The 17938-nt window shown below is 41.9% G+C and overlaps 1 protein-coding gene across 1 annotated transcript; it reads right to left on the reverse strand.

The window, feature by feature from the left end:
- Positions 1-1576: 1576 nt before the first annotated feature.
- On the reverse strand, positions 1577-12147 carry LOC115112215 (alpha-parvin-like). Its single transcript, XM_029639100.2, has 13 exons — positions 11839-12147; positions 9249-9338; positions 8388-8458; positions 8166-8268; positions 7880-8020; positions 6777-6892; positions 6618-6676; positions 5594-5613; positions 5392-5453; positions 5237-5305; positions 5054-5155; positions 4902-4974; positions 1577-2422 (listed from the first exon to the last, which is right to left on the reverse strand). The coding sequence occupies exons 1-13, from the start codon at positions 11972-11974 to the stop codon at positions 2346-2348; spliced, it is 1119 nt and encodes a 372-aa protein (XP_029494960.1). The 5' UTR covers positions 11975-12147; the 3' UTR covers positions 1577-2345.
- Between the last annotated feature and the right edge of the window lie 5791 nt (positions 12148-17938).

Genomic DNA, 17938 nt, shown 5'->3' on the forward strand with positions numbered 1-17938 from the left:
TGTAGAAGATGCGATGGGAGGGTAATTACTTTAATGGCTGCAAAGGCTCCTGTTCAAAACACCTTTACGCACAATGGTTGATTATGGATGGTCATTTCAGCTTTCTGATGAAAACCCAGAGCTCTTAGTCTCTGGGCTTGACTGATAATAGCATGACCAGAAATGTGTCAGAACAATGAAGTACCGAAATACATTGTCACATTCTCCCCTAAAGGTCTAAGCCTTCAGTTCTGCGCTTCAATTCATGGAAATAGTGGTATTTGTTAAACGCACCACAAAAAGCAAGATGAAGACAACAGAGGGTCAGAGGTTATACAGTATGATGTATAGAAAGATAGCAACTCAGTTCACAAGAGATATGACCAAGAGTAAAAACAGAAATATCAAGAAAACAAAGAACTGAGCTATGAGTATTTTCTACTTTAGGTAACTCACTCGTTTCTCCTCTCACTCATTTCTGTGCTGAATTAAATGAGTTGACATGACACACTAAAAGCATCTTAACTAATCGTAAGTGTCTGTAAATTGAAAGAAGTGAATTTCAACTCCTAAAAAGAAGCAATTAAATAAAAGAAACATGCTACATAGATCAAATCAGGCACAAAGAAATTCCACTAAAACTTCTATTGTACCCTTGTCATGCATTATGTGCTGTGCTCAGTAGTGTTGTTACTCAAAGGAAAAATGTGACCTTCCTATTCGCAGCTAAGCACTTAGCAAAGCCACTCCGTCAGTGTGTGGTTAGCAAATTCATTCATGAATTGCATGTAGAGCACCTCTACTTCCTGGGAATACTGTAAGCTAAGTTCTCGTTGTAAAGCAGCCACTTCCACCAACATCCACAGTCCCATACAGTATTATTTGTCTATGAAACGGTACAATGTCAGGTGTAATGAAAGTTGGGTAAAGTTATGTTAAAACCACCAAATCCTGATGGTATTTAAAAAATGTATTTAAAAAAGGCAAGTCAGTTATGAACTAATTCTTATTTACATTGACGGACTTCACCGGCCAAACCTGGACGACGCTGGGCCAATTGCACGACGCCCTATTGGACTCCCAATCACAGCCGGTCAGAATGTCTGTAGTGACACCTCTAGCACTGAGCGACGCTGGGCCAATTGCACGACGCCCTATTGGACTCCCAATCACAGCCGGTCAGAATATCTGTAGTGACACCTCTAGCACTGAGATGCAGTGCCTTAGACCCCTGTGCCAATCGGGTGCCACATTTTCTTGTGCTCTTCTATATTTCACTTGATGAGATGGCATATTAACAATACAGAGCATACAAGTTTCCATGGGAAGGAATGCCACAAGTTTGCTACAGCACAAGGCCCATAATCAAAACTGCACTCAAGACCACAACATAGGAAGAAATGATTACGACCTTCAAATTAAAGTACACAACGGAATCAATTTTGGTCAAATTCCCACACTACATTCTCAGCACTACTAGCTAGTTCTGTTGAATATAGTGTATGTTTTATCGTTTGAATTCATATTCCACTCTTGAAACTGGCACTGTACTGGGGTCTTGCTGTTCTGTAGTTTTAGTAAACACTGCTCTGGAACATTACTTTACAAACCTTTTTTATGAATAGATTATAAACAAATAGTCAAAATTAGCCATACATCATGCTTTGGATAAGTACAAAATATTTTTAAGACTAACAGCTTCATATCATTTATCTAAAATACTTTCTTTGGTAAATGATGAGCCAAAATGTCACTAAAAGGTAGACTATTTTTAAAGCACAATGACCAGTATTAAAATATATAAAATTAGACATAAACCAAACAAAGGTAAAGATATGCAGCGTGGCAGTATATAAATTAATAGTGCGTACTATGGGGTGCCACTGCGTTATAAGCCCAAAAATCAAAAACATTCTGAGCCAATTCAAAACTTCTGATTTCTTTCAAAAGATGGTAAGTAAATACTTTGATAAGCACAAACTCAGCTGTCATACATTCAATACATCTATATTCTGATCCTTCATGTAGTCGGAAGAGAATCCAAGTAGACTTCAAACGGTGTCGGCCCGGAATGACATGGGCAAGAACAATTCAACATGGCAATGACTCAACAATACGACGGCATAATCAACAATTCATTAAGTTAACCTTCAATAATACTGAAATATATCTGTCTTTTCATATCCAAGTACTTTACAACATACTGTGCTGTACTTGTGTTTTAGTGAGCCTTCAGCAGGACAAAGCTAACACAGGTGTGCTCTCCCTATTCGATGCATTGTGTTTGCCCTGAAATATACATCTAAACAGGGCATTTGCTTGATAGATACGTCGATATAACTGAATGAACGGTGAAGCTTCCGTCTTTATTCCACATTTCTGTATTTGGTGAAGAGGTTGTAGAGTACCCTCAGAGTAGACTTCAGGTCACAGTTCACAATATCTGCCAAAAGATCAGAAAACCCAAAGGCAGACTTCAGTCTGGGAAACATTTACTAGAAAATAATCTAAAATGACCCAGATTCAGAACTACGATTTACATGCTATATGATACCTTCTTCAAACATTGCCTGTAATTGGAACCAGCTCCTGTTGCTAGCTACTGTATACTTAAGACACAACACCTATAAGATCTACATTAGCCCATTACATCCAGTGAGGCAAAACTGGCCTCATTCAGCTACGCTGTGAGGAAAGATGCATTATGAAAACAGATGCTTCCATGAAGCTGTTTTGATTGCAGTGCGCTTTAAGTAGGCCTATTGCTATAATTTGGCATGCAACCACCTTTAAATCAAAGCTAAAGGGGAACACTTAAATGTTACAGCCCAATGCAGTCATCATGGGCCACTCACTGGTGCTTGACCGTACCATTAAAACTATTACAGGCCTCAGTTCAATTAACACAACGGTCACATAGTAATACCCAGGGGGAAAAGTAATCCCACATCAAATAGGGCGGCAGGTAGCCTAGCGGTTGAAAGCGTTGGACCAGTAACTGAAAGGTTGCTGGTTCAATTCCCCAAGCCGACCGACTAGGTGAACATTTTGTTGATTTGCGCTTGAGCAAAGTAGTGCCTATAATTCGCTTTGGATAAGAGTGTCTGCTGAATGACTAAAATGGAAATATGTGCGCTCTCTCTTGGTTGTTATGATTAGAAGGCATGCTCTGATTATATATAGAGTGTTGAGTGAATACTGCCCCAAGGGAAAAATATTACCAATTTTTTTTTTTATCCCTTAATACAAAATGTTGAAATTCTGTTGTCACATATCTTTCTTTCAGAAACAATGTACAGTGGGGCAAACAAGTATTTAGTCAGCCACCAATTGTGCAAGTTCTCCCACTTAAAAGGATGAGAGAGGCCTGCAATTTTCATCATAAGTACACTTCATCTATGACAGACAAAATTAGAAGAAAAAAGATCCAGAAAATCACATTGTAGGATTTTTAATGAATTTATTTGCAAATTATGGTGGAAAATAAGTATTTGGTCACCTACAAACAAGCAAGATTTCTGGCTCTCACAGACCTGTAACTTATTCTTTAAGAGGCTCCTCTGTCCTCCACTCGTTACCTGTATTAATGGCACCTGTTTGAACTTGTTATCAGTATAAAAGACACCTGTCCACAACCTCAAACAGTCACACTCCAAACTCCACTATGGCCAAGACCAAAGAGCTGTCAAAGGACACCAGAAACAAAGTTGTAGACCTGCACCAGGCTGGGAAGACTGAATCTGCAATAGGTAAGCAGCTTGGTTTGAAGAAATCAACTGTGGGAGTAATTATTAGGAAATGGAAGACATACAAGACCACTGATAATCTCCCTCAATCTGGGGCTCCACGCAAGATCTCACCCCGTGGGGTCGAAATTATCACAAGAACGGTGAGCAAAAATCCCAGAACCACACGGGGGGACCTAGTGAATGACCTGCAGAGAGCTGGGACCAAAGTAACAAAGCCTACCATCAGTAACACACTACGCCGCCAGGGACTCAAATCCTGCAGTGCCAGACATTTTCCCCCTGCTTAAACCAGTACATGTCCAGGCCCGTCTGAAGTTTGCTAGAGAGCATTTGGATGGTCCAGAAGAAGATTGGGAGAATGTCATATGGTCAGATGAAACCAAAATATAACTTTTTGGTAAAAACTCAACTCGTAGTGTTTGGAGGACAAAGAATGCTGAGTTGCATCCAAAGAACACCATACCTACTGTGAAGCATGGGGGTGGAAACATCATGCTTTGGGGCTGTTTTTCTGCAAAGGGACCAGGACGACTGATCCGTGTAAAGGAAAGAATGAATGGGGCCATGTATAGTGAGATTTTGAGTGAAAACCTCCTTCCATCAGCAAGGGCATTGAAGATGAAACATGGCTGGGTCTTTCAGCATGACAATGATCCCAAACACACCGCCCGGGCAACGAAGGAGTGGTTCGTAAGAAGCATTTCAAGGTCCTGGAGTGGCCAAGCCAGTCTCCAGATCTCAACCCCATAGAAAATCTTTGGAGGGATTTGAAAGTCCGTGTTGCCCAGCAACAGCCCCAAAACATCTAGAGGAGATCTGCATGGAGGAATGGGCCAAAATACCAGCAACAGTGTGTGAAACCCTTGTGAAGACTTACAGAAAACATTTGACCTCTGTCATTGCCAACAAAGGGTATATAACAAAGTATTGAGATGAACTTTTGTTATTGACCAAATACTTATTTTCCACCATAATTTGCAAATAAATTCATTTAAAAAATCCTACAATGTGATTTTCTGGATTTTTTTTTCTAATTTTGTCCATCATAGTTGAAGTGTACCTATGATGAAAATTACAGGCCTCTCATCTTTTTAAGTGGGAGAACTTGCACAATTGGTGGCTGACTAAATAGTTTTTTGCCCCAATGTATGTGTACAGAATGAAGTCACCCACCCTCTGCGCGTGGCTTGGGTTTCTCCAGGCTGCCATCTTGCATCAGCTCAAAGGAGAAAGCCACATTGTGCACCTATATGGGAAAAGAGATCCAGCATGAGCCATGCCAGTCCAGTAAGCAGCTCACTGTAAACTTTCACAATGTAGCCTACCTTTTGGTCAAAATGCTCTGGCGTTAGGAAGAAGTTGAAGAGAGGAACAAAGTAGCCCTCAAGCAGTCCCATCAGTAACACCAGGTACACACCATCAGCAAACTGCATGACAGGTAGAACAACATACCAATAACGACCATATTCATAAGCAGGTATATTAAAAGGGAAACAAAGTAATCTCACCTGTGTGTCCAATTCAGACACCTCCAGGTTCAACTTGTTCAAGTGTTTGTTCACAAAGGTGATCAGAGTCTGCAAGAAGGGCAGGTATTCAGTCAATGTTAATGTTACACAAACAATGAATACCTTCGATTTTTCAAATTAGGATGGAGACATGCCTTTTTCACCACATTCAGCTTGTCTGGTGCATGGTCAAACAAAGTGTCAAACGCATCTCTCTCTGAAATTGAATAGAGGTTAAATGATTACAATAACAGAATGTTAATTTTAGTAACACAGAAGTAATACAATAGTAATAATGTAATGGCTAATTAACTCAAATGAATACATGGTAATATGACACATTTTGAAAATGCTTACCATGTCTTCCTGATAGAGCCCTGCAAGAGAAGAGAACAAAGTATTTCAGCACTGGTATCGTACTGTGTAATCACAGCGCTGGAGACCGACATTAGACGAAACAGACAAGTTCAAATGAGAAGAAAAAATTAACTAGGACTTTGTTTAAACTGGAAAATATTAACTGAATGCAGATGGTCTAATCAAGAAAGCCAGGCGGAAAGACAAACAAAGAGATTTGCGTTGTGGTTCTATCCCAGGAGCAGTCCGATCAAACGCTGTGTGGTGGGCCTGCCTGGTGGACATGTGCCCGGGAGGCAGTGGCTTGTCTTCACGGTCCAATCTTCCCCGGCAGAGACATGCTTGAGCAGCTGCTGCCCCTCGCAGGACAACAGCCCAGGGCCCCCTCCCTCTTATCTCCAGAGCTGATTTGCACCCGTTGGACCACTATTAATCAGATGCAGCTCCATAAAGCAGTGGTGTGGCTGGCAGGAGCAGAACCCCCAAACCCTCCTCCCCTCACTAAATCTGCCCATCAGCATGGGACTCCAACTGTCCATATCAACCCCCCAAGGTGTTGGCGTGTCTGCATTGTCTTTCCGCTTTAACGCGAGACCGGGAGAGGCCGTTCCATTCCCCTCATCAGTCCCTCAATTGTTCCAACTGCTTCAATGCCCAGCGGACTCATTTGCTGACTAATTTGTAAACAGATATTTACAGACATGTGATTCGCCCTATAATCACCTTGTTTCAATGACCTTTCCAAGGCAAAGTACATGATTGTGTTCGGTTCTCGTCCCTTATACTTATACCTCCATTAACTTCGAATATGGAAAGCAAACGATACAATTAACATAATCTTCACTGACAAGTTTCTAAGGCCATCTTTCCTTAAACATTGGCCTTCATTTTCTTGGCTGCCTCTGTAAACAATTTTCCAACATTTTCTCTTCATACCCTGAGGGTCTGATAAAGGCCTAGTGGAAGACAGGACAAGTTGGGTAGTTTCATCCAGACATCTGCACATAGTTAGTAAAAGACATACTCCGTGTTCCCTGTGATCTCTTCCTGAACCTGGCGAGACTGCAGGATCCCCTCCCGTTTCTGTAGGGAAAAACAGACAATTATGACATTTGACAAATATTTCACTTGTTTTCAGGGTTTCCCTTTTCATAGTACAAAATGTATCAGGAAAGGACTATACCTGTACAACCACAACTTGAATGGACACATGATCAGGTAGGCGGATGGGGGCGCGGCAGTGCTGAGACAGCGCCACCAGTAAATGGAGAATGGCCACGATGCTTTTAGCATGGACAGCTAGGGGAGAACATAGGAAAGGAAAGAGGGAAGGAAACGAGAGGAATGTTATAGTACATCCACTGGGCATTGTCATTAAACAGATGATGCACACGCTGGTGCACTGGAGCAGGGATCAGATAAGGAATTCTCTTTTTTCACAATTAGCAAGATAGGCGACTCTCAGCTTTCACAATGCAAAGTTGAAGGTTAAACAAAGGTCAAAAACAAAACGATGAACTCCGTGTCAGGTACAAACTGAACTTGTGTCTTTGGGGTAGAAGTAATGTGCCTTTGTTAGAAAACTGTTACAACCAATTCCATTCTTGTTGTCTGTTGTGTCAAAGCGATTCATGTGACTGATACACCGAGCTGCAAATTACAGCTTCTTGAAAGATGGAATTCCAAACATGCTCATTTAACACAAAAATATTACATTTACTATTTAGAGAACCTGTATGGGAGGATATGAGTGAAAAACAAAGGGATTAGCTGTCCTTTGATCACAGTCAGAAACAATCCTATTGATTTCCTCAAGTGCTTTTAGATCATCTACAAAGGATAAACCGAAAATTAAACTGAAATTTAAGAGAATTAGAAGGTTGCAATACACCAAAGAACAATAAACCAATGGAGAAAAAAAAATTGGCTTCAGCATATTCTTAAAAAATAAACATGGCAAAAAATCGAATTGAAAAATGATTTTTTTTCGTTGACCTGCTGTGTACCGTGACCTCCCACCACTTGAGACAGGGATTACTTCTATGGTCATAATGTCAGAGGGTCAGCAGGGTGCAGATTAGTCCAATGTGAACTTTCTCTGTGCCTCTCTGTCACCCAACAAAATGACCAAACAAGCAGGGTAAAAAAAATAATGATACATTGTCTTTTACACACACCATTGGCATAATAATAATTTTGATCAACACATTCCAAATGGTTTATTAACAAATTAATAGAATACCAGGGATTCGAGTGAAACAGCGCTCTGTGAAACATGTCACCTACAGTCAATGGTCCATTTGATGTTTCTGATTGAGACCTTCAGAGTGTCGTTGATCCTCTCCAGAACTGTCTGCAACTTCTGCTTCTGGGCTATCTCAGACTGGGTCACCTCAGCCACATTCAGCCGCTCACCCTCCAGCTTCTCTGTAACACAAAGATAAATAAACATGTTTTATTGTCACATACAACGAGAACACATGGATCCAATTGGAATCAGACAAATACCAGAGGATAATGTGCTGCATTGCAAGCATAGAAGGGATGTTTTGGAGGGAATGAAATACTTTACCAAAGAGTTTCTGCAGAACCTGCCCATCGTAGAGGTCCTCAGCCAGGTCTTTGACAATGATTCTCTCCCCCACCAGCACATCATTGATCCAGTCTATGAGTACCTGCATACAAAACATTATATAGAAATTAACAGGCACATACAAACTGTACATTCATAAGGCACAATATTGCTTTCCAATGCTTTGATTGTGACATACGGCAGTCATTTTATATCTCACACCTTCATCAGTTCTTGTAGTTTGGGGTCATTCCTGGAGTTAGGGTCAACCATGGTGCGGACCTCATTCTCCTCTAGAACCACCCACCCACACACACACACAATGAGAAAGAGCATGAGAGTTTGCTGACGACACAACGATGAAGATGGCCTATAGGGAGGAGGTCAGAGAACTGGCAGTGTGGTGCCAGGACAACAACCTCTCCCTCAATGTGAGCAAGACAAAGGAGCTGATCGTGGGCTACAGGAAAAGGTGAGCCAAACAGGCCCCAAACAGGCACCACCTGGTATGGCAACTGCTCAGCATCTGATCGTAAGGCCCTACAGAAGGTAGTGCGTACGACCCAGTACATTACTGGGGCCAAGCTTCCTGCCATCCAGGACCTGTATAATAGGCAGTGTCAGAGGAAAGCCCATAAAATTGTCAGAGACTCCAGTCACCCAAGTCATAGACTATTTTCTCTGCTACCGCACGGCAAGCAGTACCGGAGCGCCAAGTCTAGGACCAAACACCTCCTTAACAGCTTCTACCCTCAAGCCATAAGCCTGCTGTAAAAAATGACCTCAACTAACCTGTACCCCCGCACACTGACTCGGTACCGGTACTCCCTGTATATAGCCTCGTTATTGTGTTACTTTTTACTTGCGTTTATTTGGTAAATATTTTCTTAACTCTTCTTGAACTGCAATGGTGGTTAAGGGCTTGTAAGTAAGCATTTCATGGTAAGGTCTAGACTTGTTGTATTCGGCGCATGTGACAAATACAATTTGATTTGAAAGAGCGAGAAAGAGAGAGCGTGTGTGTGTGTGTGTCTGTGCGCGTGGGCATGTGATACACTGCAGGAGTGAAGGTGGAGGCCTTACCCAGCATGGTGTCCTCTGGGTCCAGCTCAAAGGGGATGGGGCTGAGTGGCAGGTTGATGGCATTCATGCCCTCCTCCTGGAGCTCAGACACTGCAAAAGCAGAGAAGCAGAGACCTTTAGTGGCGTGACTCAATGTGTGACAGGCTAATTATTATACAACTGTGCTGAGACCTCCATTGAGTTAATAGGCACAAAAAATGTGTCCAGCAGAGAAAATCGGAGGGCAAGTCAAGTAGCATCAGCAACACACAACATTGGCCCTCATCATCTCAGCAGTAAAGCTCACATGTACACAAATAACAGAGAGAGTGAGTCTTTCCTCCACTCACCTAAGGTTGTCCTCTACACTGATTCCACCCAATTTAGGGCTCTTTTCTTCAGGTTAAGCTGTGCTCTTCATGCCAGGTTGTCAGTATTATGGCACATTGGTCTTACCAGGAAAAGTTGGCTCACAACGCATGTCTCTAATTATAACCGGTTATCTTTGGTCACGTTCGGGTTAGCCAGGAGAGAGAGAGCTCAGTCTAGCTTTGATCAATAAGATGAAGCGCCTCATTGTAGCCCGTGATAATACTACATGGGGAGATTCCTAGAATGAGCCAATCACACTATTACTGTAAATTGGAGTAGATGTAAGAGAGTCTATTAACTAAGCATTCATGGTCAGTTGCTCTGATAGCTCAGACCATGCTGATAGCCATTACCTCTTTGAAAAAAAGCTTTCTCTCTGAGACACATCGCCCCACACAGGACAAGGCCATCCTCTCCATCCAGTTGCTAGGCGTTCATAGATCTAGTCTCGGTCTCACGCTGCTGTCCTGAGCATCCGCCTCCTTCCCTGATCATTTCACTTACCTCGCCTGGCGTTGTGCAAATTGGCACATGTGGGGAATTCACACAGGTGATGTGACAACCTGACCACTCTGTCTGGCCATGGTGCCAGCACTGCTAGTTCCTGTCCGGACCAGTTGATGTCAGTAAGATCCCTATATCACTGATGTAGAGCTGCATAACATAACGTGATAAAGGTCTGCAGAACAAACTACTATATGTTTTTTTTCAGTTTCCTCCCAAACAGAGAAAGCGCCCCCTGGAGATGTCAACATCCTGTTAGTAATCAACACCAAGATCTCCCTCTGCTGTTCAGGCCTAACCCACAGAGACACCTTCCTCCTTCCTCACACTAAAAGAGCTGCATCCATTTGGTTCCTCAACAAATTGTATAACCACCGCAAAAGCGTCATCTGGATAATGTAAACCTCTCTGTCTGTCTCTGTCTCTCTGGTCTGAAAGGACTGCTCCTCAGTTCACAGGCAGAGACACAACATGGTTTACAATAACGCTCATATGATTGAAATACTGTATGTTGCTGTCATGGCAGCGGAGAGGCCCTCCATGGAACAGACCCCTACAGGACCAGTTTGGACGGTATTTGTTCAGTATTTTGGTGAATGGGGCTCAGCTGCACACTCACTTTCACATGCCCCTCGGGAGTATATATAGGGCATGTCTGTATCAAAAGATACACTTCAAATGTAATTAATAAAAAAGGGGTCAAAGTGTCTTCCAAGAAACATTATAAACAATAATAGTGCTTCAGACATTTAATCATACTTGATGCTTGCTCATTTACCAAAAAGATTCAACGAAAACTCAAGTGCTTGTCTAATTCATACTTAATTGAAGGTATGATTTAAATAAATGTGAAACTATGAAAGCCTTGGCAGCCTCTGGTCTGAACTCAGGCAGTGGTTGTGCTGGAGAGAGCATGCAACTTTTTCCTCGTTCCTTGGTGAACACATCTGTGATGGAATACCAGCAGCCTCTTATCCTTACATGGCAGTAGCTCAGCCATGTGTACTGTAAACACAGACACACACAGCCTTCTTCTGCTATGGCTTGGACAAACACAATGTAATACAACTCAAATAGACCCTGTCCCCCTCACCAAAAACAAAATTATCCAAATTATTATCACAGTTATTTGATGATAGATTCAGACATCAAACATGAAGAGGGCCTTTCAATCACCATCCCCGTTGTCGTATAACAAAATGACGTCATGGAAATAGACACACCTCAGCAATTACTCGTGGGCCTATACTATTGCCGCGTTCAAAACAACTGTGAACTCAGAAATCTCCGACTTCATTCTTCAGTGTGTTCAAGACAACTGGGAACTTGGGGGGAAAAAACGAGCTCCGACTGGGAATGTTTTTTTTTTCATCCACCTCGGAATTCAAAGTCGGGAACTAGGGCATCTTTATAGAGCCCCGAATTTCCGACATGAAGATCACATACCCCATGATTTGACCTAGTTTTTTCCGAGTTCCCAGCTGTCATGAAAGCACCATATAGCAACGTTTCTTAACTTGTTTTCACGCAAAAACTGTCATTAATCTATTCAACATACGGATTAATTCTGAAGGGAAAAAACGGTGGAATGTGTCTATTTATAGCATATAGCCTAATGTAGCTTACTGTTCAACAGGAATCGTGTTTTATTTATATATTTTTTAGCTTTCGTGATGTCAACCTTTTTATGTAGATGCCTTAATAATAAATACAAAATATAGCCTAATGAACGAACCTTCTTTTGCCTTTTTTCTTCTGGCCAAAGTTCCCCCAAGTTTTCCGAGGAAAGAGTCATCTTTTTTTCTTGAAGGTGGTGATTTTGGAGTCGGAGATTTGGGAGAAGAAGGTGATTTCTGTGGCGAAGAAGCCATTTCCAGTTTTTACTGGATATTCAAGCTATTGAGACTGTTGTAGCCTATCATAGAAACACAACTTTCTGCTTGTCAAAGTTTACGGAATAGACAACGACGGAAACGGAATTCCAAGTATTTGCGCAGCCATCCGACTTCTCCCTGTTATTTGATTCCCGTACACATCCCGTTCCCACCCACATAGATAGCTATGAGGAATAACGGTATAGTGAAGCATGAGCCGATAATATAAAAGAATCAGAGGGTTTTCGATTATATTAATAGGAAAATTAAATCCAGCGAAATTATCAAACGTATTTTTCCACTATCCAGATGTATTTACTTTCAGCAATATAATTCTCCATCAGTTTTATTTGACTTTTTTTATTTGACTTTTGCTAAACATGAGTTTCCAATGGGGCTAGAACAAGGCCAATATAGGAAATATCACCAATGATATACAGCACACTCGTTCTGCAGTCCTAACATGGAGTGTAACAAACTTGTTCAAGGAACCCCTATCCTTAATGGGGGAGAATGGGTAAGCCAAGGCAGCGGACTCAATCAGTGTTCAGCCAGATCAATACATGATTGCTTATTTACCTCGTTCTGCTAATGATCTGGTGAACTTGGTCTAGCTAGCACAGCTGACCAGGCAAGTGGGAGCTGTTAGCAAAGCAAGGACATTCAAGCCCCTACTTGACAACACAGGCCTACACATTTCTGCCACATTATTTACCTCCAACATCTTGGGATGTAATCAAATATGCAGATGATAATAAATACATTTTTTGTGTTGTTTTTACATTAATAGTAACATACTCTTGCTGTCTAGTTTTATGAAAACCTTTGGGTGAACAAAAGGCCTATTGTGCAGCCCTTTTGCCCTCTCGTTTGATACAATTATGTGAACAAAGCCATGTAAACAAAATGCACAATGGCCCTGGCCTTGCCCTGGGCTGTCATTAGAGGAGACATTTCCCATGCAGTACTGTTGGACTATCTGTGGCATGGCCCTGGTGCAGACAGTGAGGAGCCCCTCTGGTCAGGACGTCTGGGGCCACTTCACCCAAGAGCTCTAACATTGAGTTTGACCCATCTGACCAAGCTTTCAAATGCATTTCTCACTAGACTGACGTTCTCTTATTTGACAAGAGATGGACAGATATGCTCATAGAAGCTTGTTTTAAGGCAGGCTTTAAGAATGACATAATCAAATTCACTCATATTAGCACTCAACTGATATGACTAAGAGCATGCTTACCAACTTATAGGTTTTTCTTCTGCCATCAGGAGTCATACAGCAAAAGGAATAGAAGTCCTAGATACAGTATTTTACCTGCAACATGGTTTATAATTAACACATGTAGATATTACTCTTCTGAGATACATTTACTGTAACAATGTGGGTTTTTTTTGCTTATGGGAACATTTGTCTTGTTTCATTTAAGGGAATGATTTGGAAAGTGCTAAGAAAATGAAATTGTGAATTTGATATATTTATCCTCTCCACAGCGTTCTATTTTCATTGCCACTCACAGCTTCTGTAATTTCATTGCAATTTCAGCCTCAGATTGCTGTTCTTTTTTAATGCTAATCATTGTTATTATATAACCTGTGTGAACGACAGTTTTTTTCCATTTAAGATAAGGGCATTTACATGAAAATATGAAATGCTCTCAGGGTCAATCCACAGTCACATTGCAGTCCACGGGGATGAGCAGAGCGGACAGGCAGATACAACAACGAACAATGACCTCTGCAGTGGATTCCATTTTACACCAGCATTCTACCAATGCCCCTTGCGGTGCCATACTCAGTTCTGTGAAAGACAGTGAGGGGTAAGAGCAGGGCCACTTCACATATTCTTTGCATGACTGAAACCTCATACCTGCATGACTGAAACCTTTGCTCTGCTGTTAGAGATACGTTTCTGAAATCACATTCAACATGTCCCTGCAGCTTCTGTTGTGTTGATCACATGCGGAGGTGGGAATGTAACTCTTTAGACTAGATATAATTAATGAGAGAGATCTGTGATAGGGCTTGTGTGATTATTTGTCAGTGCATGTGTTCTCCCATGGCCGTGTCAGCTCTGTTAGATTTTCCCCTGTGCTGGAGGATCCTGCTGTGGTGTGAGGCATGAGGAGCACGTTAAAGAGGAGTGGGAGCGCTGAGCCCACAGCCCTCCTCCTTACACCTCCACATCCCCTCGACCTCAGCATCCGGCCTCCTCTGTGCCTTCTAAACTCCCCGCTGTGGTCATCTCCACAGACAAAAAGAATAACAAAGAACACAACTCTAAAACGCTCCCTTTCCTCTCAGTGGAGTCCCACCTCTCTATCCACCATCCAGGGCCATGCACCCTGTCACCCTACACCACGGACTACTGTCTCATCTGAACCATTAGGTCATGAGTGCGGCTCGCAGGTGGACTCCCAGAACACGCTGATCATAACGTACTGAATTAACAACATGTATTTTGACTGATGCAGTGCTGTTGTTTCAGAACGGTGACCAGGTTAAGGACGGTCAAGTTCACAGGCAGAGGGCTCCTCAGATGCAGCGGTGACACACACAAACACATGTGCGCACATCAAAACAGACTTGAGTTATCACTGTGATACTTGACTTGCCCTCCATAACTGGTCTCAATTAACCCCAGCTCTTACCAATTCCATCTCCAGGCATTAAATGCTGTGTCCGTGACAGACAAGTAATCCAATGCCAAAGAGATCATCTGTGCAGTTTGGTTGGGCTAAATGCTTTTAAACTGCATCTCTGTTCTCTTCAATTACGTAAGCAAGGAGTGTGTGCCGAGTCTAAATGACTTTGCATGATTTGTTCTCAGCTGGTAATTTAATTTAATATCACTAGCCAGTTAATAGGCAGATAACCCTTAGGTACTGTATTATATAGCATCTGGTACCTCCACTTGCCCAAGCATCTGTTCCGTGATAAATAACTGACGTCAAGAGGTATGGTTATACAAAATGTATGAAACAAATTAATAGAAGTGGTTATCACAACTGATAGCTAGCTATTTAGCAAGTTCCTAAAATAGAAACAGAACTTTTTAATTTCCTTCAACTGATTTTATTAGAATCTGTGTCAGTAATGGTCACATGTTGGATCTGACAGGTTGGCACACGGTCACATTGTTTGTCAGATTGAGATGTGACTGATGGTCGTGGTATTCAGAGCACCTTAACCTTTCCATTGGGAAGATAATGCAGTCTGTCCTGTAAAACTTGGCCTGTTTGTCACCAAGCTGCCTTATCTTACAATAGAGAGGTGAGCCATATGATAGGAGCCAAACACTGGGGATCAAACAGACCCTCCCTTGAGCAATACGATTATTCAGGCAAGATTTCATCCTGTTGTGAATGACATTAAGCATGGAGCAGCCAGTGTGGTCTGATAGGAGAGATATCAAATCAGCCACCATGCATATTGTGATACCAACATAAACCTGCCTGAAGCTGATGGTTTAATTGGTTCAGTGAGCTGAACAAGTGAGAAAGTTGGAGACAGAAAGAGAAAGAAAGTGTTTCCAATACTATTGGTATGCTGTAGGCCTTGGTTCTTTTAAACATGTTTATGCTGGCCAATGCCTGAACCATTTTCATGATCATTTCCATGATCTCTTGATATGAGCCTCTTTCTAAACAACAGTGCTTTCTAGTGGTTACCTGTTCCAATGGCATATTAGAGGACATGAAATAGAATCAGTAGGATAGAATCATTACACTGTTATGAGCTGTGGTAGATGGTAGTTGCCAACCCGTAAATGACTCATACGTGGTCAGTTAATAACTTAGATAACGTAATTTGACCCATTTAGTTTATTTTCCCAGAGTTGAGATCACAAAAGTTACTGTGAGAACTAGAGTCCAGAGGGTATTGCTATTACGTAGCAGAGCTGCACAGCAACGGGTGATGACAGAGGAGGAAGGAAGGGGCAAGAGGTACAACAGGAAAAGGAAATGGTGGAGACAAGAGAGGAAGACCTTACAGACAGAGAGGCAGACATGCAGTATAGTGGCAGAGGAGAGACAAAGTAGGGGAGAGTGAGAGACACAGGCAAACATACATACCCGCACATACGGGCACTATATATTAATATCTCATCACCCTCCCTCTCCTGGGACAGTGGCATAGATCAGGGATCAGGCTGAGGGGAAGGTGTGAGTCAGAGTAGAAAGTGGAGCCATATCACACTGTTATTGGAAACAGTGATTCCGCCAGTGGGTGGCATCAGAGGCTCAATGTTAGTCTCATCCAGGCCAGATAGGAAAAACAGTTCTCAGTCCCTTAACCAGCTGCATATTACTATAAGGCAGTGATTTACAAAGCACGGCTGCTGAATAGAAAATGCCATGTCAAAGGCGGTCAACTCTAATTGACTGTCAAGAGAGTGTGACACTTCAGTTGAGTGTAATTTCCCTTTGCAAGTAATTGTTCTGTAATATCTGGAGACATTAAATAGCTCAAATGCCACTTAAAAAATTGTAGCTTGACCCTGGATCCCGCTTGCATAAAGAGTTTTTTTCATTTTTTACAAATGATTTATTATATTCTGTCCTGTTGATCACTCAATTACTAAATAATGTCAGCTATGCACATTTATCCTTGACTTGATAGCTCCCATGGCTGAGGTAAAACAGTTGGCATTTCTCAATTGACAATCTCAAATCTATGCTAAGGGTTGAATGCTCTGAAGGCAGCAGATTAATGAAATAAAATATCTACTTTTATACAACACCAAAGAGAAACATACCTGTGTGTGTCATGATTTATCTCACTGAATACATTGCTTTTACAAACCTCCATTGTTATTTAGTCAAGAAACACTTGGCCTTCTGTAGACCTTTCAATGTTTTTAGGGGTCACATTTCCTCAGCTTCTCCCTGATCTCTGCTGTACTGGAGGAGGGAGTGAGGCATAACCTGCGGACCCCAGTAGCTTTGATTACATCACAGCACACACACCATTGGTCTGTCACACTGTGTGATGCAAAGCTTCTGAACAAAATGTCCAGGCTGTGATAGGTTGAAGGGACAAGTGGATGATACTAGAAAAAAAGAGTGCTTCAATAGTATGTACCTCTGTTGTGATTACATTAAATCAAGCTTTCCCCTTAAAAGCAAAGCTAATGGAAGGTATTGGATACGGGTGATAATACAGCCAGGGACATATGCTTTGGCAGCTAGTATAATACATTGACTGTATGTTTCCTTTGAAATAATTGTATTCTTTATAAACAGTACACACAATTGTTAAAAAACACTTAAAATTCTAAAGTAAATGCTTAAAAAAAAAGGTATTCTAGGGTGGCATGTAGCATAGAGGTTAGAGCATTGGGCCAGTAAGCGAAAGTCTCTGGTTCGGGGTGCTGTACTACTATGACTGACCCCACAACACAACACATTTCACTGCACCTATCCTGTGTACTGTATGTGACAATAAAACATCTTAATCAGGTATGATGAGAGATGATTTCATGGCTGTTGAATAAGACACAAGACACTGATGGAGCATATGGGGAAAGAGAACTGACTCCCTGCTGTGAGAACCATGAACCATATCTGGCAGGACTACAGTGGACTGGCTGGGGAGAGAGTTGTATGGTTTGTCATGTCCCCTTTGACCTCATCACAAAACAATCCTTTCTGGCTCTCACGGATCCAGAAAGAGCTCCAGGAACCCATCCAGGAACATGTCCGCCTGGGACAGAGGAACTTAACCCATCCAATCATACATTTTAATTTAGGAGACTAGACATGGTAAGTAGACTAAATATAGGACATGCTCTGTAAAAGGAGTTGATGTTTAGGATTTACTTTAAGTACTGAGCCTGTATACTATGTGATGCTGAACGGCTTGATTTAAACGTGTTACCCCTAACTGTACTATTCTATGTGCCATATCAACCCATGGGGAGAACAACATTGTGATATTATGAAAGAATGACAGTAAACTGGA

The sequence above is a fragment of the Oncorhynchus nerka genome, linkage group LG27, assembly GCF_034236695.1.
Source record: "Oncorhynchus nerka isolate Pitt River linkage group LG27, Oner_Uvic_2.0, whole genome shotgun sequence".
Lineage (NCBI taxonomy): Eukaryota > Metazoa > Chordata > Actinopteri > Salmoniformes > Salmonidae > Oncorhynchus > Oncorhynchus nerka.

What these genes read in the sequence shown, in the direction of transcription:
- LOC115112215 (XM_029639100.2), bottom strand. Translation starts at nt 11,974, where the DNA reads ATGGCTTCTTCGCCACAGAAATCACCTTCTTCTCCCAAATCTCCGACT. An exon ending in TTCAAGTTGTGGTTGTACAG is followed by an intron (nt 6,677 to 6,776) that starts GTATAGTCCTTT and finishes TTTTCCCTACAG; the next exon opens with AAACGGGAGGGGATCCTGCA. An exon ending in GAGATCACAGGGAACACGGA is followed by an intron (nt 5,614 to 6,617) that starts GTATGTCTTTTA and finishes CTTCTCTTGCAG; the next exon opens with GGCTCTATCAGGAAGACATG.